At 35.8% G+C, this 27,126-nt stretch overlaps 1 protein-coding gene across 1 annotated transcript in view; it reads right to left on the bottom strand.

Moving 5' to 3' along the window:
• Window positions 1-371: 371 nt before the first annotated feature.
• LOC138697009 (uncharacterized) overlaps window positions 372-27,126 on the bottom strand; it is a 104,034-nt gene continuing 77,279 nt past the window's right edge. Inside the window, exons 10-16 of the mRNA XM_069822600.1 lie at window positions 20,729-21,129; window positions 18,313-18,474; window positions 13,045-13,250; window positions 10,370-10,556; window positions 6,297-6,518; window positions 3,061-3,315; window positions 372-1,433 (exon numbers count right to left, since the gene is read on the bottom strand). Of these exons, the coding sequence (XP_069678701.1) occupies window positions 1,264-1,433; window positions 3,061-3,315; window positions 6,297-6,518; window positions 10,370-10,556; window positions 13,045-13,250; window positions 18,313-18,474; window positions 20,729-21,129 (1,603 nt within the window). The 3' untranslated portion in view covers window positions 372-1,263. The remainder of the gene's footprint in view (window positions 1,434-3,060; window positions 3,316-6,296; window positions 6,519-10,369; window positions 10,557-13,044; window positions 13,251-18,312; window positions 18,475-20,728; window positions 21,130-27,126) is intronic.

Here is a 27,126-nt window from a genome sequence, read left to right on the forward strand (position 1 = left end):
GGAACCACTAAGCACCTCATATGATGTTCTGTCAAAAGTACCGCGCATTTAGACAGAAACGTCAATTAATATTGTTTTCCTTATAAATCTTGCAGAATATGTGGACACAATATATGTAAACTGTCCTTGATAATATACTGTCTACGAACTCTGTCGTCAGAAAGATTCAATAATAAAGACACACCAATTTAAAGAGCAGGATTGGTAAGGAGGAAAGCTTGGTTATTAATGTTTTCATGTGCCTTCTTTTTGTGGTTATATTAAGACAGACTTTGACATATGGTCCGCAGACTGTTAAGGATCATTAAGGATAGGCCTACATCTGCGTACGCAACGAATAAAATATAAAACATCAATAAAATGTACACATGTTAAGAAAATATATCTATTTAAAGAAATATATACAAATATACACATAATATAAATATAAAACATTTATATTATCATTGTAAATTATATTACAAACTTACATAAGTGAAATATTAAAATTCCCAAGGTACTTAATGATGATGATAATGACGATGATGATGATGATAATGATGATCATGATGATGATGATGACGATGACGACGACGACGACGACGATGATTTCAGGAACATAAACATTATGTTTTCACAATAGTTATATACATGTATGAAGAAGCGGAAAAATCGTACACTCGTATAAAAAGTACAAAATATTTAATTATTTTGTTAGCGTCTTTCACGTCCAAAAATACTGCCAGAATACAGTAGTAAACTCTCCACAGACTCCCCCACTGTAAGGAAAACTTCTCTCTCCAGTAAGTATATTGACATAATATAGCATTAATCTTAGGCCTAATGTACGCTTACTTTAAAGAATTTTTTTTTTTAAGTTTTCGTACATAACTTAGGCCTATATATACATACACAGCATTTTTTTTTGCAATTTTAAAATAATTGGAAAAAATATGTTAAAGTCTATAAGAAAATAGTTTTTATATGTTATATTATAGTGTGCTATATTAATATGTTTACTAAATTAAAATCATGTGCTAAGATTAAAAAAAATTAATTTGTCCTTTTAAATCGTTTTAAGTAATTGGCCGATTTTTACAATACACATTTTTTTTTCATAACATACATTCATTGGCTTATTTCATGATGTTTTTCTTTGGACGTGAAATTAGCAAAGAAGAAAATAATGGAGTATTATACTTCTGGAACGCACAGTAGAAATTATGTAAGTGTCACGGACACCATTTTAAGCAATATGCACTCAGAAAAGACTTCTAAGCTCGTTCAAGTGCTCCTCTTGTCCAGTCCCAGCCAAAAACCGCCGTCAATCGACATGTTGAACCCCCTCTGCACGATCTTGATAGGAACAGGTGTCTTGGCGACCACTTTGAGGGTGAACCGGGATAACAGGTGCACCACTGCCAACTTAGCTTCCATCAGAGCGAATCGGTTTCCTGTAACATTAAGAGAAGTTTCCCTCATTTTGCTCCAATTTAAAAGTTGCAACTCTTTGTATTATCTTTATCTTTTTGGTTCTTATATTTCAAGCACATGAGTTCGGAAGTAATGTTTTCAGGTGAAACAGTAGTAATATCTTCCGCGATTGTGCTTCCCCACCTTTCACAGACTGATCACGGATCATCTCGTTGGCTAGTGACCTTCCAGTGAAAGTCTGTATTGTCTCCTCGAGCCAGGCTCTGACCTTAATCTGAAAATCGGTCTGGCTAATCGTTTTCCTCTGAGATCAACTGGTACCCTGACTAATTTCGAGGGAAAAATTGTTCCGGGGCCGGGTGTCGAACCCGGGACTTTTGGTTAAACGTACCAACGCTCTACCAACTGAGCTACCCCGGAAATCTACCAGACCCAGATCCAATTTTTCCCTCTATATCCACAGATCTCAAAGTTGGCTGACAACTGTCAAGCAACCAACATTGAGTGCACATTAATTCTATGTGACTTAAATTGTGGGTTTCTATTAACGAACAGTGACGTGTATTAAGTAAATCAAGCTATCAGGTATAACTCCCTGTAAAGTTGATTTGAATAATTTGGAGGGAAAAATTGTTCCGGACCCGGGTATTGAACCCGGGACCTTTGGTTAAACGTACTAAGCCCTACCAACTGAGCTACCCGGTAACTCTACCAGACCCCGAGCCAATTTTTCCCTCGATATCCACAGACCTCAAAGTGGGCTGACAACCGTCAAGCAACCAACATTGAGTGCACCCTAATTCTGTGTGACTTAAATTGTGGTTTTCTGTTAACGAATAGTGACGTGTATTATCCAAATCAAGCTTTCAGGTATAACTCCCTCTAAAGCTTATTTGAATAATTTCAAGGGAAAAATTGTTCCGGGGCCGGATATCGAACCGGGACCTTTGGTTAAACATACCAACGCTCTACCAACTGAGCTACCCGGTAACTCTACCAGACCTAGATCCAAGTTTTCCCTCTACATCCACAGACCTCAAAGTGGGCTGAAAACCGTCAAGCAACCAACACTGAGTGCACACTAGCTCTGTGTGACTTAAATTGTGGTTTTCTGTTAACGAAATCATCCAAATCCACTTTATAGGGAGTTATATCTGAAAGCTTGATTTGCAACTGGTACCCTGTCTTTTCCCGCACCTACATTATGTTGAACCAAAGAAGTTACGTTTTTTATGCAAAATTTTGTAACTTCGTATTGACACCAATGGCCAACCAGCTTGGAGTTCACGCAGTTTCTTACAAACTGCCGCGTGATTCATTTTAACCACGACTCTTCTATACTTTTGAAAATTCTTTCTCCTTTTCTAGAACCTGTGGATTAATTGCTCAACATAAAATTAGAGGAATGAATTCAGATTAACTATACAAATTTCGAAGACTATAAAGATCTTCGAAAAATTTGACATTCATCATTCATTTCTTTTTCGCCATGGAGCACACGATCCAAATTTGTGGAGGATTGTAAGGAATGTATCGATTATGTACTGTAGGCCTACGTCTTGCATTAACTTATGAAGTGTTTGCTTATCCAGACGTTATTTCTCATGGTTTTTGGCCAAAACGAGACTCAGGTTTATTCATACTCACCGATACAGATCCTGGGTCCCATTCCAAAAGGGATGTACGTCAAGGGGTTGATTTTAGCTTTGTTCTCCTCGCTGAACCTCTCAGGATCGAAGCGTTCTGGATCGGGGAAGTATTCGGGGTCGCGATGCAGGGCAATGATAGGGATGAACAGGGCTTCTCCAGGGTTCACCTCGCAGGGAGGGTCGGCATTCAGGGTGTAATGTCTTACGCAGACACGGTCCACAGCCGCGGCAGGCGGGTACAGCCTCAAAGACTCTGTGCATTGGAGAAAATGATAATAATAATAATTATTATAATGGTTTATTTAACAAGGCAGAGTTAAGGCCATACGGCCTTCTCTAACACTCAACCAGGAGTAAAACTGCGTTGCAAAGAACACTACAAATTTACACACAAAACTTAATAAAATAATAGTAATAGTATAATGTAAACAATAAGTAAGTAGAAATCAGACATAATATATATATCATATAGAAAGAAAGAAAGAAAGAAAGAAAGGAAAAAGCATAATAAAATGTGAACAGCAGGTCAAAATAAATAAGACATACAAAGTATAAAAAATAAGACAGTTATTGATAATAATAATAATAATAATAATAATAATAATAATAATAATAATAATAATAATAATAATGGTATATTTAACATGGCACAGTTAAGGCCATACGGCCTTCTCTAACACTCCACCAGGAGTAAAACTGCGTAACAAAAAACACTGCAATTTTACACACAAAACTGATTAAGATAATAATAATAGTATAACGTAAACAACAAGTAAGTAGAAATCAGACATAATATATAACATATAGAAAGAAAGAAAGAAAGAAAGAAAGGAAAAAGCATAATAAAATGTGAACAGCAGGTCAAAATAAATAAGACATACAAAGTACAAAAAAATAAGACAGTTATTGATGATGATGATGATGATGATAATAATAATAATAATAATAATAATAATAATAATAATAATAATGGTTTATTTAACACGGCAGATTTAAGGCCATACGGCCTTCTCTAACACTCAACCAGGAGTAAAACTGCGTTACAAAAACACTACAATTTTACACAAAAAACTGAATAAGATAATAATAATAGTATAATGTAAACAGCAAGTAAGTAGAAATCAGACATAATATATAACATATAGAAAGAAAGAAAGAAAGAAAGGAAAAAGCATAATAAAATGTGAACAGCAGGTCAAAATAAATGAGACATACAAAGTATAAAAAAATAAGACAGTTATTTATGATGATAATAATAATAGTAATAATAAAATAGTGAAGTACAAAGCATACAATGAAAACAATATTGTAAGTACACACAGTAAGGAAAATTATGATTATATATAGCTCAAGTTATCACATTATAGATATACCATTATCAGGAAATATGAAAACAAAAAGATAAAATAAGTTAAATATCACTAGAACATAAAAAAATGTGAAACGTGGAAACATGCAATACAACACTTGTCATAATAGTAAGTTAGTTTGGAAACTCGTCATAAGATAATTTTCTAACTTCGATTTGAAAGATTTCAATGTTCGATAGCCCTTGACTTCAGGCGGCAGAGAGTTCCAGTGACGAGAGGTAGCAACAGTGAAAGATGAAGAATACAGAGATGATGTGTGAAGTGGAATTTCTAGCGTGTTATCGCGTTGTGATCGAGTATTAATATTATGATAGCGAGAGAGAGAATATGAAAACGAGCGAATAAATAAGAGGGGGATGAAGTGCGCATAATTCGATACAAGAGAGAAAGCGAGAGCAGATTTCTCCTCTCATGTAACCTAAGCCATGATAACTTCTCAAAAGAAGGTGAGATATGATCGTAGTATCGACCATTACAAATGAAGCGGACGCACGCGTTATGAACACGCTGTAGTTTCTGAGCGGAATCAATCCTGAGATCACTGAACAAAACGTCGCAATAATCGAAGTGAGGTAGAATGAGTGTCTGTACCAGCGTCTGTTTTAATTTAGATGGATAATGATACAATCTTTTTAGTGAATGGAGAATAGAGAATGCCTTCTTACATGTATATTTAATATGTGTATCCCAATTGACATTAGATTCGAAATGCACTCCGAGAATTTTTACGGTAGAGCTTAAAATATTTCCCTATTTCGACTATGCGGACATTTTACTGACTGACCTCTCCAGCGACAACAAAATGAAACTTCAACGTGCTCATAATTTGTGTGTACGTTTTGTAAGCAATGTTCGTAAATATGATCATATTACCCCATCCCTGGAAGCAATAGGTTGGCTTAAACTAGATAAGAAAAGAAATTTACATTCACTTCTCTTTCTCTTCGAAATCTTGAACTCTTCTATTCCTTCGTACCTGTCGTCTCGCTTCACTTACCTTTCTTCCCACCATAATCTGAACACACGCTCTCGTCATGAAACAATACTAACAATACCATCCCATCGCACCTCCTCATACTCATCTTCTTTCACAATAGCCCTGCCAAGACTCTGGAATTCGCTACCTGCTAGCATCAGGGACTGTCGAAATAAAATTGAATTCAAACGAAAACTTACTAGGCACTTGGTCAGTAATTGATTACTTGTAAATAGTTTCTTTAATCTATCACAAAATATTTCAATATTCAGTAATTTAATCACTATAAAACTTTGTTATTCTAGATTTAATTTGTAATTCAGTAAATATAAAATATTCGTTGTTTCTCTATGATAAATTATCTAGCTTAAATTATTCAGGTAATCTTTTCGTACTTTGATTTTATTCTAATTGTAAATTTAATACTAATTGTAATGTTATTTGTAATTGTAATTGTAAATCTAATACTAATTGTAATTTTATTGTTGATATTGTAGTTGGAATCTCCTGGTAGAGGGGCAGAGAAGGCCTGACGGCCTTATCTCTACCAGGTTAAATAAATAACTAAATAAATACTAATACTAAATAAATACTAATACTAAAATAAGTTTCTGGTTAATTTTCGACAAGTGGTCTCTTGCGCTAGTCGAAATTTCATGAATGAACATTCTTCTTTCATGAGAAATTACTAAGTAAGTTTTATTAATTCAGATTAATAATGATAATGACAAACAGCAGCTCCCTTGCATGAAAATGGCGACCATACAGTTAATACAGTTAGTAAGTTATGCGAAGGAAGGAAATGGAAGAGCTAAGTCCTACTATTAGTCAGCTTAACAAGTCTAATAGCAAAGATTTCTTATCATTATTTTATACCGTGGAACCCACCTGACACAACCATGTCGAGATACTTCATGCTGTTCACCGCTTCGTAAGTAAATTTCCCACCGCCTTCTTTAAGTGTCTCGTCGATCTCCTGCTGCAGTCTAGTTTGTATTTCTGGATTCACTGCCAGCTCGTATGAGGTGAAACACAAGAGAGTGGAGGCCGTGTCGAAACCAGCGAGGAAGAACAGAAGAGCTTGGGCTATGATGTCCGTGTCATCAAGTTCTACAAATAAGAACATGTTATACTTAGGAATGCAAATTGGTTTGTCCGGCACAGTCATTACCGACATTTCTGCCTTTCTTTCACGAGTATTAGTTAAAAGTAAGTAAATAAATTGAAACGTAATTTTATTAGAGTAATTTTTCTCAAGAGAAGAAGCCTTACAAAATTGTGTATCTATTTGGTTCTCCATTATAGGGTATAAATAATATAAGCTCCAGACATATAGGCCTACAGTAATATAACTATGCAATCCACTGCAAAATGTCTAATATTATTTTGTTGTAAGCAGTGGCGCCAACTTATATGGGCCCGTGGGGCCTGAGCCCATCCAGTGATTTGTATTATTATTATTATTATTATTATTATTATTATTATTATTATTATTATTATTATTATTATTATTATTATTATGGAAGGAGTCCATAATCGTACCTATTTATAAGAAGGGGGACAAGACTAACTGTAGTAACTTTCGAGGAATATCACTTTTGTTGACGTCGTACAAAATTTTGTCGAATATCCTTTTGAGAAAATTAACTCCATATGTATAGTGAAGATTACGTAAGTGTTAATTCCTAAAAGTGTAATTTGGTCATCTCTTCAGTGTTGCCAACTAATACCAGATACCACCAAAGAGGATGAAATGACAATGCTACGTAGCCTATTGAAATAATAATAATTTATTTATTTATTTATTATTAATATTTGAGTGCTGAACAACAGCCAGAGGCCAATTACAGTTCAGCACAATACACAAACAGAAGATACAAAGGTGCAAAAACAAATAAATAATATCTTAAAAAAACAAAATCATACATAAATAAAATTCGTAACAAGAACAGTAAATACTAAAAATCAAAACGAAACTATACCTTAAAAGGATCTAAATTGTGCCCATGCAAATTGGCATATTTTATGCATGTACAGACTGGAGAAAGTGATTTTGAATTTCCGTTATAAAAATTTTTTTGAAATCTTAAACCTTTTGTAGGAATACGAAGGCTGATATTGTTTATGATAGACTCACAATCAATATCACCCTTGATAACTTTGCAAAGAAATTGATAATCAAGGTTTTGACGTCTAGAATAAAGGCTACAACAGATAAAATATTTACAGGTAATCTCATAGTTAAAGTCAGAGGAATTGGGTATAAATCGAAAAGCACATAAGGAAATAAATTTTCTTTGAATATTTTCCAATTTAACCGAATCAGTTGAAGTAATGGAATTCCAGGCTATAGATACATATTCAAGTTTAGATCGAACCAAAGTAAAGTATAGAATTAATAGTGACTCTGGAGTAGAAAAAGAATAAGTTATAGACCTTATTAAACCAAGCATCCTTATTGAATGATTATAACTATATTGAACATGATCGTGAAAGTATAATTTAGAATCGAGTAATACACCAAGATCTTTAATAGAATTTTTCCTAATAATACAGACGTTGTTAAGAGAATAGTTAAATTTTAAGGAAGTAGTTTTTCGTGAGTACGAAATGACAAAAGTGTTTGATTCATTAATTTTCATTCCGTTATTGTCAGACCAAAGTTCAATAGAGTTAATATCATTTTTAAGAGTTTGGCAATTGGCAGGACTATTTATTGAGCGAAAGATTTTGAGATCATCAGCAAATAACAGGTAGTTTGAACTTATTCTTTTACATATGTCATCTATAAATAATAAAAATAATAGAGGGCCCAATGTAGATCCTTGGGGAACTCCACATAAACAATTAAATGGGTCCGAGAGAGAATCACCTAGACGAACACAACATTGTCTACTAGTTAAATAGTTTTCAAACCAGCTCAAATAGTTAGAAGAGAGACCAAAGTTTTCTCATTTATTTATCAAAATATTGTGAGGTACAACATCAAACGCTTTGCTAAAATCGATATAAATTGAGTCAATTTGACCTTGCGTTTCAACAACAGGCATAACAAGATTAAGGTAGGATACTAAGTTTGTAGTTGTTGATTTACCTTTAGTAAAACCATGTTGGGCTGAATTAATTTTATAATAATAATAATAATAATAATAATAATAATAATACTATATTATTATTATTAACAATAACAATGTATTGCTTATATTTACCACATCTCATCTTTATGTTGCGAGGTGTTTCCTAAATGATTCAATAATTTATGAAATAATACGTTTTCTTCCTGGACTTCTCGGATATTATGTTAGTCATAAGGACTCGTATGATCTAATATTAAAATGTATTTTGTATGACATTAAATTTATTGCTTTGACTAAAGAGTTTACGATTCATGAGACCTAACCTAAAAATGTATTTCCTTACATACATTTTCATCAGTTTCCTATACTGCAAACCGAAATGATTACTGCCAACATAACAGTTAGAAAATAACTATCAGTTGTAGTATTTGTCAGTACCCGAAATTCGAAACGAAGTAGGTGAAAAAAAAAATCAACCTAAGAGCTAGAAAATCACTATAATCCACTAGCATATGTAGTAATAGGGGAAATATGGTTAGGTTTCACCCTTAGGGTATTAAGTAAGCTGATCCTGACTATAGATGAAATTATTGGGGATCATCAGTGTGGTTTTAGGCGTAATAGATCGACTATTGATAAGATTATTTATATTCGACATATATTGGAGAAAAAATGGGAGTATAAGGGCACAGTACATCAATCATTCATAGATTTCAAAAAGGCGTATGACTCGGTTAAGAGAGAAGTTTTATATACTATTCTTATTGAATTTGGTATTCCCAAGAAACTAGTTCGATTAATTAAAATGTGTCTTAGTGAAACTTACAGCAGAGTTGTATAGGCCAGTTTCTATCTGACGCTTTTCCAATTCACTGCACGCTAAAGCAGGGGGATGCACTATCACCTTTAATTTTTAACTTTGCTCTAGAATATGCCATTAGGAAAGTTCAGGATAACATAGAGGGTTTGGAATTGAACGGGTTACATCAGCTGCTTGTCTATGCGGATGACATGAATATGTTAGGAGCAAATCCACAAACGATTAGGGAAAACGCGGAAATTCTACTTGAAGAAAGTAAGGGCATAGGGTTGGAAGTAAATCCCGAAAAGACTAAGTATATGATTATGTCTCGTGACCAGAATATTGTACGAAATGGAAGTATAAAAATTGGAGATTTATCCTTCGAAGAAGTGGAAAAATTCAAATATCTTGGAGCAACAGTAACAAATATAAAAGATACTCGGGAGGAAATTAAAAGCAGAATAAATATGAGAAATGTCTATTATTAATCGGTTGAGAAGTTTTTGTCATCCAGTCTGCTGTCAAAAAATCCGAAAGTTAGAATGTATAAAACAGTAATGTTACCGGTTGTTCTGTATGGTTGTGAAACTTGGACTCTCACTTTGAGAGGAACAGAGATTAAGGGTGTTTGAGAATAAGGTCCTTAGGAAAATATTTGGGGCTAAGAAGGATGAAGTTATATGAGAATGGAGAAAGTTACACAACGCAGAACTGCACGCATTTTATTCTTTACCTGACATAATTAGGAACATTAAGTCCAGACGTTTGAGATGGGCAGAACATGTAGCACGTATGGGCGAATGCAGAAATGCAGAATATAGAGTGTTAGTTGGGAGACCGGAGGGAAATAGACCTTTGGGGAGGCCGAGACGTAGATGGGAGGATAATATTAAAATGGATTTGAGGGAGGTGGGGTATGATGATAGAGACTGGATTAATCTTGCACAGGATAGGGACCAATGGCGGGCTTGTATGAGAGCGGCAATGAATCTTCGGGTTCCTTAAAAGCCATTTGTATGTAAGTAACGATTATATCAGAGGGGACGAAGCAAAACCACGGCTCATTGTCGCTATGCACTCACGTCTCTTGGTGTCCTTGACCTCGTGGTCAGAGTGGTCGTCGTGCAGGCTGCCTCTCTTCGCCTGCATGAGAAGCTGCAGCATATCGGGTCGCACGATGCCCTCCCGCTCCCTCGTGGCCATTGTGTCCAGCACCAGCGACGTGAAGAAGTCGGAGACCTTCTTCGGCATCAAACTCACACGGAGAACCTGCGGGCGATAGCACGTCATAGCTCAGACGGAGGTCTCAACTCTACTGATTAACAAGGTTACATGTTCCGTGAAGATAGCGTATTGATTTTATGTTCAGTTATATGCCTGAAATTATAATCTTTAAAGATGATTTTGAATCAGTAAAAATCGTTGTATTTTTTTTAAACATATACTACTATTTTAGTAAAGTAATTATATTTATCCACTTTGATTATTTAATGTGTATTTTACATCACTAATAAAAATGTTATAAACACATTCATTATGCAACTGGGTAAGTAATAATACTCCTATTACCTAATTGGTTTGCGTAATGTGAAGCACACATTAAATTAAATGAAATAGAATTGGTTTTTATTTATTACTAGCCGTACCCGCGCGCTTCGCTGCACTTGTTATAAATAGCATTGACTTAAATCTGTTATATTTCCAAATACAGCTTTGCTATTGTTAGTTAACAAATAATTTATTATCAATAAATCGTTTGCTTCTGAATTACTTTCAAAGTTCTATTTAGAACTATGAATGTAACTGTTATTACCATGCAATGGGTTGTGGAGTTGTTCAATTAATTCTACTTTTAAGCTTGGTGTTATGTTAGACCTAACAGTGTCTGAAATAGAATATATTTCTGAGAAGTGAAGATTGTTACTCTTAGCTGGAAGAAGGCTTTGTCACTAAACGATACAGTTTGAAATAAGGTGTTGTACTGCCCTATATTATTTAAAACGTGTGTTGATAACGGATGTACTACTATTAGTACCTACCTAAGTTTTTAATTGGTTGTGGGGGATCTTGAATCTCCGGAAGAAAAACTTTTCCAGCAGCGCAACGTATTCAAGACTAATTTACAAACATGTTAAACGAATTATTCTTGCAACGAAAACGAATGCTCCTTAGACCAAATAGCCGTATTTTAATTATGTAATTACTTCATAATTTCATCCGGTATGATGTTATGACTGAGGTACCTATGTTGTTAATTGTTTTTATTGTAACATTTGGCCGTAACTGACCGAATATATAAGATCTCGCGCTCAGAGGAGTGGAGTTTGGGGTTTGAGATGGCCTACAAACCACAAGTCATGCTAAAGATAAATATTAAGTCATCTGATTGTGATTCTGTCTGGTACGTACATCTATTATCAGTAAATGAGGATATTAGGTTAGTTGTGCTTAGACTATCGTTACGTCATGAATGACTTGAAGTCTGAGGTATGGCCAAGTTACAATCAGGGGCGGCCGGTCCTTATGTGCTCATGTGCTACAGCACATAATAAAAGTAAGAGAGAAAAATATGTTTTGTTTTAAAACCTCAAAAATATTTGTTTAATTTAAATAGTTGCCGTATGTTTCCATTCCATATTGTTAAAGCATTTGAATCGTCCGCCTTGACACGTTCCATCATTCACCCTCCACTGCAATGCGAGATGTGCTAAGCACAGGAAAGAAGTCGACATGGAGAAATGCACATGCTTCAGTTGCCCTTATCACTTCCCCGCAAGCACCGAAAACCTCATCAAATTGCTGTCCCTTCTGTGCTCACCAAAGAGTAGCCAGAACAGAATAGCCGACTTACGTATTTAGTACCTAAAACTTCATTTATTAAAATTGTATTTAAATATGAAACATTTATTTTTTGTATTATAAATGTGGTTTTTAGCCATCGTTTTCAATTCTTCTAGTTCATAAAATTAGACATATATCCAGGTTGATGGCATTTAAGTGTGCTTAAATGCGACAGGCTCATGTTAGTAGATGTACTGGCATGTAACAGAACTCTTGCGGGACAAAATTCCGGCACACCGGCAACGCTCATATAACCTCGGCAGTTGCGAGCGTCGTTAAATAAAACATAACATTTTTCAATACTAAGGTGATAGACAAGTTCCCCAAAAGGAAGGAGAATGGACTTCAATTTTAGTTATTAGGATGAGTGCTATTATTATTATTATTATTATTATTATTATTATTATTATTATTATTATTATTATTATTATTCTTGTTATAGTAGCACATACGTTTGAAAAGTCACGAGCCGCCACTGGTTACAACTGAAATGTTCTGTATTGCAGCAATTGAATGGGAATATGTTTCTCGTGCGTAGAACGAACACTATACGCATACCTAACCTTGTAGTCTCTGTGGGTAAATTCCTATCTTAAATTATTAGGCAATACATATTACTTATCGAAATGTGTCAAAGGAATAATAATTGTTTGTATACATCTAAAGACTGATTAGTGTAATATATATCTAGCTGGCGATGGAGGAGGAAAGGAACTGATCACCCTATCCCATTATCTCTTGGTTTAGTTGCCTCATAAGTGGTGCCTTGTTTGTTTCATTTGTGAGGAGGTTCAGACCTGTCTTAGGACAGTCATTGGTATACAAGCACTTTTTCATTAATTTTCCTTCAAAACCTTGCGAGTATTTCTAATATCTCATTACTAAAATCTCACAGAAACTAATCAGTATAACCGACCTGCGTGATCTTGGGCATCATGGCGTAGCAAAACCACTTCAGAGTGCGCATGCCCCTCATATTGGTGACATCCTGTCCCATCATGTAGAAATCATTCGTCGGCTGCTTCAGCGAGTCCACACCAATACCAAACGCCGTGGTGGCGATGACATCATTGGTATATCTGGTATAGAAATCTTTTAACTCCAAGATCAGAGTGTCACCATCTGCAAATATCAATCATAAATAAAATTACTGTGATGGGTTTTAAGGGAACAACGCCATTAAGAACAAACATAATTATTAATAATGAAATCATAGAGCAAGTGAACTGTTTTAATTACCTAGGTTGCATGATATCATATGAACAAATTAACGACATAGATAGGAAGCTCTCTAAATTCCAGCAGTTAATTAGCACGATAAGAAGAACACTAAGGAAGAAAGTTAGGACCGACACAGTTTTAAAATTTTACAAAACAATGGCAACATTAACCTATGGAGCGGAAAAATGGTGTTATGACAACTCAACAAATGACGAGAGTAGAAGCAGCTGAAATGAGACTGCTAAGGCCAATAGCAGGATATAGCTTATTGGACCACAAGCGAAATGAAGACATACGACAGGAACTAAATATGCCAAATATTATAGAATATAGGAATAAACGGCATGAACATATATCTAGGATGGAACCAACCCGCATTCCATACCGACTACACCATTATAAACCGGAAGGGAGAAGACGAATCGGACGCCCTAGAAAACGCTGGAAAGACCAATTTTAATACTGCTATGGAGACGAAACAGGCCAATGGGCCTAAATCGTATTGTTGATGATGATGAAATAAAATTACTGATGACAGAAGGAGAAATGTATTGTGATGTAGCTATCTTATTTCTTGAGAGTGTATCTTACTTCATGTCCACATCTGTGGAGTAACGGTCAGCGCATCTGGCCGCAAAACCAGGTGGCCCGGGTTCGAATCCCGGTCGGGGCAAGTTACCTGGTTGAGGTTTTTTCCGGGGTTTTCCCTCAACCCAATACGAGTAAATGCTGGGTAACTTTCGGTGCTGGACCCCGGACTTATTTCACCGGCATTATCACCTTCATTTCATTCAGACGCTAAATAACCTAGATATTGATACAGCGTCGTAAAATAACCCAATAAATAAATTCTACTTCATTTTTGGCCCTGTTGTCAATCTGCTTTTATTAACAGGTAGTGGATTCTAACTATTTAAATATTTTTATTGCACGTGATAAACACAATGATCGAAATTAAAATTCTGAATATGAAGTTCGAAGCGTAAAAGCCGAATTTTATTTCACATAAAAACATATATTCCCAACAAAAAATGTTAATATTGATTTTCTGGAAGAACGAGAAGCCTTTCAACATACAGGTCTTCAAAAAAAGTATCCAATATTTTAGGAGGTTCTAGAATGCATCAAAACAAGAAAATAATATCTAATAAATTTGAGCCCTACAACACATACTTTCTGAGATATCAACACTTGTTTATAATAGGTGCTCAATGTGACGTCCATTCATGGCAATGCATTTCTCTGCCTCTCGGCGTAAGGAATCACGCACTCTTTGAAATTTGTTTTAATACGTTAATAAGAAAGTCCTGATAACGATCCCCAGTTAATCTCTGTTGTAGCACATATGGTCATATTAACCTATCACCAAGGACGCCTGCCCAAAAGTTGATTGAGAATCGGTGCTGATGCCTTGTTTCTTCAACTGTATGGAGATTTTCATCAGCCCACATACGCTGATTACGAAAATTCACATCATCATCTCTGTTGAACCCAACTCATATCCGCAACCAGACATTTGTTTTCAGTATTCCTTGCGACATATCATTATTCCATGCCAGGGGTGTCATCTACGGTATGATTATCTTGTAGTCTGATGTGTTGTAGGGCAGAGAAATGCATTGCCATGAATGGACGTCACATTGAGGACCTCCTAAGAACAAGTGTTCAGATCTCAGAAAGTATGTGTTATAGGACCCATGTTTATTAGACATTATTTTCTTGTTTTGATCCATACTATCACCTCCTAAAATATGGGATACTTTTTTTAACACCCTGTATAATTCCTCTGATTGTTTCTTATCAATGAAGCTGACTTCATTCGGATTCGTTTGAAATACACAACCGATAAGGATTCACGCTTCTGCATGTCGCTCATCCATCTGATAGATAGTCATTCAGTAGTATTCCCTGACCATAGCAATGATCGGAGCGGGCTATTCTAGAGAAAACTGTGATTGTTCATTTCGAAAACTACTCAGCGAACCTTAGCATATTCATCTGTGTGGGTAAGATATACTCCCATCTAGGGATCAACGTAATAGCACTGTTCAGGATAATGACAATAAATTATTACTATTAATAATGGAGTGCCGGGCCAGGTTCCTACGCGGTTTTAAGCACGCCCCCCTTATGAGGCGCAGTCCGAAGGTTCGTGGGTTCGAATCCCGCCTCGAGCATGCATGGATGTTCCTTGATAATGTTGTGTCCTATTATTCCTAAGGTAATTTAATCTTATAACTAGACTTCGTTGAATTGCCACACGCAGCATGCAATCAGGTTGCCGATGTACGGTAGTATAGAGAAGGTGGGGGACCTCCCGGTCTCGTAGTATAAGCAGTTCATGTTAAGAATTGTGACCGGTCCAAATAGATAGAGCAGCTACAGCTAATGTATATCTATGTAAGCACTTGTTTTTGCATTACTGTTGTTGGAATAGTCAAAGCTTAACATTTGTACAGTGCAGACAAGAATTCAATCAAACTAGGCCTACTACAATGACAGTGTTGCTGTTCCAAATAATTTCCCCTGGAATACCCTTACCCCCGCAGCCAGTCTTGACCCGTTGGGGAACGTGTTGGATGCTGTTAATTATTATGCAGAACATTACAGCAAAATAATGGAGGTAATTGATGCATTGGATATCACAGACAGTTCCGCTATTGCAGCTGTAAAATCATTGCCTTCTGAACAGCTATTGGAAGATATTCTGTTCATTGATCCTAATTTTAAAATCGTGTCCAAAAGCATCGCCTTGTTAGAATCGTCTAAACTACAACTCTCAGAAGCCCTTAATATAGTGGATAAAGTGTCACAAACCGTCATCCAAAATAACAATTCCCTAATTTCAGAAAATGTGAAATGTAAGTTGAAAAACGTTATTGCTAAAAATTCTGCCTACTCACAACTTCGTATTATAGGATCAGGTCAAGACAAGACATCTGAAGTAGGTGTACTAAAACGTAGTGACTTTCCGTTCTTCAAATATGCACCTATTACATCGTGTGATGTTGAACGTACATTTTTCCCAATATAAAAACTGTTTAAGTGACCATCGGAGGAGGTTCACTTTGCAGTCGCTCAAAATGTACGTAACTCTTCACTGAAATGCACACATTCAAGGATGATGCGAGTATCTTGCATTTAAGAGTTAATATGTTTCACTATAAAATAATTGTGTATTTAAATGTTTAGACATTTCCTATTTCAATGATCATTCATTATATTTCTTGAATGCAGGATACAGGTTTTATTGTAACCGCAGTATACTTCTCAGTGTTTACATCAGAGGCATACTCCATCCGTTCCACGCTCCCTTCTCATACAGTCTATACCGCGTGCGTAGTAAACCTTGCGATTCTCGTGGCAATTCCACGAAGTCTACTTATAACCAACAAAAATGGATCAACTTTCCCACTAATAAATGTATATTAGTAAAAGTCGTACGTTTTGCTGACCCCAGGCTAGGGAAGGCTCACGAATACGTCGATTTCTAGTGTGTGTGTCTATGTAATTACTCCTTCCCTGTGGTGTGTAAGACCTATAACAAGGGAGGTTAAAAGATCAATGAAAATAATAATAATAATAATAATAATAATGATAGTAATAGTAATGATAATAATAATAATAATAATAATAATAATAATAATAATAATAATAATAATAATAATAATAATAATAATAATGGTGTGTACAGCTCGCGCAAGAAACTATTACCGAAAAGCAATGGTGGCGTTGCTGTCTGTTTTGACGTGTGTATGTTGGTACACCGAGGGGGGAGAGGTGCGAGCCGATAGAAGTACTGTCTCTTCCAAGAAGATGAACAGATGAGAGCATCGCTGTGGAAATAAAGAACGTAGCAAGAGAAAAATTCGAAGCTAATTAAACGCGCAACATATGTTTACGAATGAAATAATAATACCGTGCGATACAAGACACGTATTCACATGCAATGGAACAAACTAAAGTCGTAATGTAACTATCACAACGCAAGACTGATTCTATCGATGTCATTTCTCTTCCGACTGTACTCTTGAATATCATTTAAGTTATCTCGTGACCTTTCCTGTCGCCCGCCCTTCCTTATCACAGTGATTCGCATTCCTTCCGTGCTTGCGAGACCTATATCCAATGCCTACCCACTTTACTTGCGCGATTCAGGTTTCGCAACCTGCATATTGCGGATAGATAGCAGAACTGTGACAAGTTGCACACGTCTTCGATGATGATGATGATGATGAAATCTGGTGCCGGCACGTAGCCTACTTCTGTCGAATAGCACCAAGGGACCGTCAGGATTAACGTCCTAGTGATTATGAATTGTGCACCACCATCTCTTCTAGTCCCGAGATAGAAATTTTACACGAAAATCTCTGATTCCGCCGGGAATCGAATCCGGGGCGGCTAATCTGAAGGCAGACGCGCTATCAGAGACCTAAATCGGCGGACCTAAAATAATAATAGAGTAGGTTTCATCCTGGCTTCAGAATGTTAGTTTGAAAACAATGCCAATGGACAGGCGTAACACGAAGTGAGACAATTGACCCACAGAATTGGAGCTCACATAGCTATACCTCCAAAATATCTTAAATGAACGGGAGAGTTTATAATTTTCTTGCTCTTAATTTCCTTTTTTCATATTTCCTTGTATACATTATATCTGCAGTGCCTGGGAAAAGTGACATAAGTCAGTTTCCACAAACCTTTTTTGATAATTTATTGACAACTTACGGAACATCTGTTCGCTTGGAAAAAGAGACATAAGTATTTCTTCCATTACAATAATTCATACAGAATAAAGCAAATCGACATAAACCAGTGTAAGTTATCAATAAATTATCAAAAAAAGTTTGTGGAAACTGACTTATGTCACTTTTCTCAGGCACTGCAGATATTTTCTATGAGGTATTTATAAAACTTGCTGTATTGCCTACAGATCGAACACAAATTGAGTGTACGCACCCACCTTGCTCTATTTTGCAGCCTTGTTGAGATGGATGCTTACTGCTTTCCTCCAGAAATCGCACAAATTGTTGACAGCATTCAGACACCAACACAAACATTGTCTTCATTTTGCTGGATGTGAAAGCGGGACTCAGAGTTGCTCGCATGTCTTTCCAACGCTGACCTGTGAGAGAAAAGAGATAGCTATTAATTTGCGCTAAAATTTGTTTATATTTTAACTCATTTTTATTTAACATTCTAGTTGAGCGTAACAATTGTGTTGCATTATAAAAGTATTTGAAGAGTTCGCGGGAAAAACGATGAATGTCACAGTTTTGTTAAGGTTGATGTCATTATCTAATTCAATGGATCACTACGAAATTTAATGTTGTTCTTATGAAAAAAGGAGAATTATCACCACGAATACAGTAATCCCTTCCTTTATTTTCCATAGAAACAGCACTACATCTTGCAGTTATAGACTCAATTAGATCATTATCTAATCCTTAACAGAAATGTGACATTCATCGTTTTTCCCGCGAACTCTTCATTTCCTATTCAATTTTTCTTGGATAATAGAAAGAAACATTATATTCGATATCATAAAGTACAGCCCACAGATCCAGTAATACAATAATAACACTCGATACCTTAAAGTATCTTCCATTGAGTTACAGTTACAACACAAGACAGCAGATTTAAATATAAAATTATGCTTGACACCATAAAATATAGTCGATAAGCAGGTAATTTCAATCATCTCGTACATAATGATATTGTATATTCCGTTATCGCTTCCAAGACGCCAGGTTATATATATATATTTTTTTTTCTGCCATTGTTTCACTTCAAATCTATTGTACGTTCTTCACTCACTTCGTCTGAAAAATATTCTGTTCCAGCATTCTTAATAATTATAATGCTGACAATGTTCGTTACACACACATTTTCACATACTCTGTCATTTCGGCCTCTGTCTATAACTTATGAATGATTCCCACAATAGAGACGAACTTAAGGCTCATTCACAATGAAAATTAAACATAACGTAAGCGTTAACTTAATAATAATAATTGATGGACGTTCCAACCAGGGTTTAATAATCGGCCTCCTAATCAATTCTAAATGAATATTTATATTTAATTTAATTTTTTCTTTAATAGAAACGCTAGTTAGGTAGGCTATCATTGAAAAATTTATTGGAAATGCAACAAAAAATTTAAGCTACAAGACAAATTATATTTTATAAAGGATATAAATGACGATTAATTATGTTGATTGACGACTTCAGTGCAGTGGAGGATATCATGTCCAAGGTGCTGTCAGGAACTTTTAATTTTCGGACTCCCATGGGATTGTGCCTCTAGCCCCAGTCATAATTCCTATAACGTCCCATGTCTTAATGTTATACTTGGTCCACAAATCGCTGCAGCATGGCAGATAAATTGCCCGTTTTTTTTTTTTGCAGACTTCTTTAGGTTGTTCCTCGCTGTTCTCAAAACGGACTGTGGGATCGAGAATGAGTCCACAATTTTTTTTCGGTCTATAATAATGATATCTGCTCTTCGAGTTGAACCGTCAGCAGAAAGGCACCCAATTTCCTCGTACACCTCATACTTATCAGCCCGGCGAAGTTCATTGGCAATCATGGAGCGAATTTTATTATGACGGTCAATTCTCAGTAATTCTCCCCTCCGGAAAAAACCCAGTACATGGGCTAAGGTTTCTTACGTTACGGTAAAATCAAGAAGTCATACCATCATTCACGATGGGAACATAAACACAACAGAAAACATACTTGGTAACCATGGAAACATAACAACGACGCCATTTCCTCATATTCTGTCATATATACTTTATACTTCAGCGCTCCACGATTGTGTTCTGTTTGCAAATCACGTAACTATAAGCATGAAAGTTTGGAGTTTGCAAACTTTTATGTTAACGTCTTACGGTTATGTTTATGTTAACGCTTATGTGAATCATTGTGAATGATCCCATTTAGTAGCCTGGGCGCAAACTTCTGTGTTTATGTTGCGGTTAAGTTTAATTTTCATTGTCAGTGGACCTTTAAAGACAACATAAGATCAGAAATTAGAAGAATGATGGGAGGAGAAATTTTGCGTGCCATTTCTAATTTAATCAAAACATGTCGGCAATGTGTGACACTACTTTGAACAAGTTTCGTAATACAGGCTAATAAAAATGTAATAACTTCGTACTATTATTAAAAAGTTAGGCTATATGTGAGAACTGCGCTGGAGTTTACAGGTCGAAATTGCCCCTCCCGCTTCATCGGGCCAGAATCTGAACCAAATGATCTGTACCTATATATGACTCCAGATAATAAATTTCCTAAGAATAAATTTAGGATCTCACGTTTGATTTACTGTATCTGAGTTACAACGTGTTCAGTAGATAAGTTTATATTGCCTCACCTTTAAGACTGACGAGTCCTCTGGACCAGATAGGGTCTGCCAACTCTGAAAACAGGGTTCGACGGTCGGTGAAACTATCAAAGTCCTTGATGGCAATAGTCTTGATGAGGTCCGGATCTCTTATGAGCAAGGCAGGACTCCGAAACATGAAGATCCCGCCGTACTGGTGGTCTTTGAGGTCGTTGTAGCACTTCATTATAAGTTGGGGGAAGAAGACTTTCCCTGTGAAAGACGGTCCCATGTTGCCCACGAACGGAAGAGGCTTGATGAACGGCACATTCTGTTTGGAGAAGTGATTGAAGTATCTGGTGCCCAACCGGTAGAGCACAGCCAGTAGAACAGCGAAGAGGATGATCCAATCCGAGAACGACCACGTCCAATCCAGCATTGTAATCTTGCTCCTGAGCATAAACAGAATGCATTACAAATCATGGGCCAACATCAATGCTAGATTAGCATGTCTTAGGCATATTCAATTAATCTGTCGTCGTTCGTATTATTTCCTAAAACATCAAAGCAAAAGCTGACTTTAACGCGATTACTGGGGCGCATTTGCATCCATTTCTCCGATCAGACCGTCATGTCATGCAAAATAGTTTTCTCGAGAATGACAAATACTGTAGTTCCGACGTTTACGCTCTGGATTTATCTTAAAGGTGAATATTTCAATATAAAATCATTAAATGATTGGTTGATTGACAAACTTGTATTAAATTACATAAGCAACTGTGGCATACAGCTATTTCGGTGCTTCTTCACACCATCCTCAGAGCCTACTAGATCTCGGCGTCATCTCGAACTTCGCTGCCTGTTGTGGGGGTGCGTTTGCGTGTTGAAAAGTGTGATTTTAAATGTTTACTTTAAGAGCTGAGTTGATGAATAGAGTTGTGATGAAAGTACATTGTGAGTTGGTTGAAATGTATAGAGAAATTCGGCTTTTACTTCTTTTTATTGTGTACTATCTTTAGTTTTTTTATTTAGGTCCGATTTCAGATCAATTTCAGAACATACACACTATTTGACTCTACTTTTCAACACTCAAACGCATCCCCACAACAGGCAGCGAAGTTCGATATGACGCCGAGATCTAGTAGGCTCTGAGGATGATGTGAAGAAGCACCGAAACATCTGTAAGCCACAGTTGCTTATGTAATTTAACACGAGTGAGTTTGCCAATCAACCAATAATTTATATATATATATATATATATATATATATATATATATATATATATATATATAAGTGTTAAAAGTAGTGTACGCAAGATTCAACATGGATAAAATCATTTATATGTATGCTATAAATCGCACATGAGCTGTACTTAGGATTTATTTACCTTAAATCCATCGCCCTCATCTTGGTTTTAACCCGTTATACGTGGGTCCAGAGTCAACGTATTGTATATTTTACATAATGCCGACTGTACTTCAGTCTTCTCATTAATGCAAATCAACCTTGCGCTATCAAAGAACCCACTCACATAAGGCAAGAGACATCTGGTACGTAAGAACAATCATCACACCACCGCATCATGCGATGCATCCCACTTGAGCTGTGACCAAGGTCCGTCGTGAGGTAGTGTTTTGATCTATCTTCATAACAAAGCCACGTAACTTTCATCACTTCAGTGTTTACTGACGTTACAACGTAAACATAATAAGCTACATGACTACGACATTTTATGCTTTTAATGTGATTGCTTTCCAAAGCAATCTTTTGGGCATTACACTGTGTGTTCGAAGTTATATCTCCAACGTTACAGAACTGCATACGAGCTATTCCATATGAAATCGATCAGTAAAAAACCTCGCATTTTTTTAATACTCTAATTTTTTCCCTATTTATACAAGGTGCTGAGGACAGTGCATTTTAAAAAATATACTATCGAAAGCCAAACTGTTTTCGTACTATTGAGCGACAAATTTAGCATATTTTATAAAAACAAGCCTCTTTCAGCGTTCAGAACTCTGGAATCATTTACTGCAGAACATTGTACGAGAGCTCATTTTGAAGCTGACATTTGGTAGGTTATGATAAGAAGTAATGCTTATTTTTATTGAACACAAAGAGACAGATAATCTGATTTTACTTACTTTTAGGCTTTTTGCCAGTTTGTAAAAATGTAAAAAAATATTGAGAAAAAACTTGCATTTTTAAGAGGGATTCCGCATTGTTTGCTTAGTGTCATGGAAATAAGTTTCGAGGGTATTAAATAAATTATTTGCACACGCCTGGACTTGAACGGCCCAGTACAGAAAGCACTGGCCGAGAGCTGAAGACAAGCGAGGTTTGGGCGTCATTTTACTCCTGTGTTCATGAAAGCCTGTGATAAAGCTAGCCCAGCTATGTGCTACTAGACGAAACATCACGTATTTATGTCTCCTGGCCTTGCTTGCCTAGGCTAGCTCCCGCCTCACAGTCAGCTGGTTAGCTCACGCGCGTACTATTTATTTTATTTATTTGATTTTTCAATACTTTCTTATTAACGTTGCACCAGTAAAAAATACGTGTTTATTTGTACTTTCAATGCGGAATCTAACCATATATTTTAAAAATATTTTTTTCGTGGACAAAGGTGTCTTAATTAAGAAAAATCTAAATTTCTCCATTTCCATAAAAAGCAAGAAAAACTGTTTACATGTCAATATAAACTTTAACTTTTCAGCATCAAAATAAACCATGATTTTGATCATTGGGTGAAAGGGTTTCGGAGCCATAATAGTTTAAAGTTGCTAATTTTATGAAAATACGATAAATTTAAATATTTTTAATTTAAACACTATGAAGTTCTGATGCCTCAAACTTTGCACAAAGCATTGTATCACAGTTGTCAAAGGACAGAAAAAAATTTCATTGTATTTAAAAATTGCAAGGCCAATTTTCTCTGTATTTCTGTCGATTTCATATGGAATAGCCCATACAGAATTCATTCGAATCAGTTGCGCAGCTAGAAATTTAAGGTAGCAGTGGGGGGAAGAAAATTTTCGGAACATCAGTTGCCTAATATTCCCATACCTTTACATGCAACATATTTAATAAACAATAATTCTTTAGCTACTTACAGATGGCTTTTAACGAACACAGAGGTTAATTGCCGCCCTAATATAAGCCCGCCATCGGTCCCTATCCTGTGCAAGATTAATCCAGTCCCTACCATCATATCCCACCTCCCTCTAACCCATTTTAACATTATCCTTCCATCTACGTCTCTACTTCTTTTCCCCCTCAGGTCTCCCAACTAACATTCTATATGCATTTTTGGATTCACCCATACGTGCTATGTACATGTTTTGCCCTTCTCAAACGTCTGGATTTAATGTTCCTAATTATGTCAGGCGAAGAATACAATGTGTGCAGTTCTGCGTTGTGTAACTTTCTCCATTCTCCTGTAACTTCATCCCTCTTAGCCCCAAAGTGAGAGTCCAAGTTCCACAACCATACAGAACAACCGGTAACATAACTGTTTTAAAATTCTAATCTTCAGCTTTTTTGAGTTAATAGAGAGGGTATCAGAGTATTTCCAGATTCTCTTCGTATGTTTCAAACAATATGTCTGTATGATCATATATTCAAAGCTAGTTGGTTGGTGTTGTACAGTAGGGTAAAGTTGCCTAATGCCGTGATATCCCTAATTCTGTGATACATCCTTTCCACTGACTATAGCGGGATTGGGTATCTTGCTTGAAAGTTCACCGATATCTAAAAAATAGCAGAAAGATGCACTCTTTCTGGCGCTATGATCGAACGGGAAAGCTTTGACTGACATTCAGTTTTAAAAAAAGTATCACGGTATTAGGGTTATCACGGCATTAAGCAACTTTACCCTCTAGGCCTATAATCTGTACTCTCCTTCGTGACACGAGTCAGCATTTGCGAGCTTTTTAAATTACTCTACGCATAATTATACAATAGTATGCTGCATTGTAATTTTCCTTTATTTGTAGCCGCGTATTATTACCCTATTTAATATTTTTATATTAAAATTTTGGAATTTTCACTTATTAGCGTATAGAACCAGTTGTTGAAAAAATATAATGATATCATTGCCTCTACCTCTGTTAATTCTCTATTGCTGATACTACTGATACTGCTACTACTACTACTGATACTGCTACTATTATTACTACTACTGATACTGCTACTACTACTACTACTAATACTGCTGCTACTACTACTGAGAGTACTACTACAACTACTACTGCTACTATTATTAGTACTACTACTGCTACTATTATTAGTACTACTACTGATACTGCTATTATTACTATTGCTACTGATACTGCTATTACGAATACTGATACTGCTACTACTACTACTACTGATACTGCTGCTACTACTACTACTACTACTACCACTGATACTGCTACTACTACTACTATTGCTACAACAATAACTACTACTACTACTCATACTGCTACTATTTACTATTACTACTACTACAACTACTACTGATACTGCTACTATTACTACTGATACTGCTGCTACTACTACTACCACTGATATTGCTACTACTACTCATACTGCTACTATTTACTATTACTACTACTACAACTACTACTGATACTGCTACTACTACTACTGATACTGCTGCTGCTACTACTACTACCACTGATATTGCTACTACTACTACTACTGCTGCTACAACAATAACTACTACTCATATTGCTACTATTTACTATTACTACTACAACTACTACTGATACTGCTACTACTACTACTGATACTGCTGCTGCTGCTACTACTACCACTGATACTGCTACTACTACTACTGCTACAACAATAACTACTACTATTACTCATACTGCTACTATTTACTATTACTACTACTGATACTGCTGCTGCTACTACTACTACCACTGATACTGCTACTACTACTACTACTGATACTGCTACTACTACTACTACTACTGCTACAACAATAGCTACTACTATTACTCATACTGCTACTATTTACTATTACTACTATTGATACTGCGACTGCTACTACTACTACGACTGATACTGCTACTACTACTACCACTGATACTGCTACTACTACTACTACTACTGCTACAACAATAGCTACTACTATTACTCATACTGCTACTATTTACTATTACTACTACTGATACTGCTGCTGCTACTACTACTACCACTGATACTGCTACTACTATTACTACTACTATTGACACTACTACTACTACTACTACAACTACTACTGCCGTTGCTGTTGTTATGTAATAGAAGTGTCTGATAATATGGAATTTCTACGAAATTTAATTCCAAAGATAATCGGCTACTTTCATTTGTTTTTATTATAGATAAGAGATTAAAATCGTGCTGGCTTAATCATGTTTGTCTGCGCGATGTCTAAAAGTCTTAATGTTCTTATCCACTTTTATCAACAAAGATAAATTAGCGTACGTCTAATTTGACAACAAAATCATTATATTTCACCGTATACAATGATACGAAATTGAAAGCGGTTTTGAACAGAGTTTTTCATAAACACAAAAATTAATTGTTAATCCACGAGACAAGTATTTCACGTTAAATATTTTATGACAAAACTGCATGATACTATTCGATCTCCGTTGTAGCCTGTGTGATTTATTACGAACAAAGTAACTGATTTCTTTATTTACTCGGGAAAACTTCCCTTATAATTGTTTTCTCTCTGTAATTTGTAAATATGTCGGTGATTGAAGTCAAGTTCCTTTCGTGAAAAATATATTCACAGAAGTGGATTAACTTTACTTCCTCATTGTACGGAGAATGGAGACTGAATATTAAGGTCCTGCAAAATATCGATTTTGAAATTTTCACGAAAATGTACATTTCAGCATCCCTTATAATGTAAAATTAATTTTGTGCATGCCACTCGTCTGTATATTGTATGTGCAGTGATTTGTCCTAAACTGCTGGAACCTGTTTCTTAAAACGACTACTTACAGGAGGCTAGCGACAAGAAGTAGGCCTACAAACTTTCAGACTGTTATGTTCCCTAAACAGAGAGACAAGTGACTTGTGACAAGTGACAAGCAAATTAGGAGTGAATGTTTTAGCCTGTGTATAGTGTATTGTTTATGAAGAAATTCACTTGTCACATTTGGTTATAACTTTTTGGTTATTTTGACAAGTCCAAGACATATGGTTAAACTAACAATCATTCTGAAGAATATACTGTATCAGCATTTTCATCCGTGTACCGCGAGAAAATGAAAATAATAAAGGTTATCGCAACAAAAATTGGAAAAGTAAAAGTGAAAAGAGTGGTAAAAAAATAAGTCCACAAAAGTCAACTTTCAACATAAGTGGAACAAATCAACATTCTGTAAATACAGTGGCGTAATGTGCAAACGACAGAGAAGAGAATGACTGATGCTCAGCCAGGGTTTCCAGGTTAGTAAAGTTAGAAT

The sequence above is a fragment of the Periplaneta americana genome, chromosome 3 (genome assembly GCF_040183065.1).
Source record: "Periplaneta americana isolate PAMFEO1 chromosome 3, P.americana_PAMFEO1_priV1, whole genome shotgun sequence".
Taxonomy (NCBI): domain Eukaryota; kingdom Metazoa; phylum Arthropoda; class Insecta; order Blattodea; family Blattidae; genus Periplaneta; species Periplaneta americana.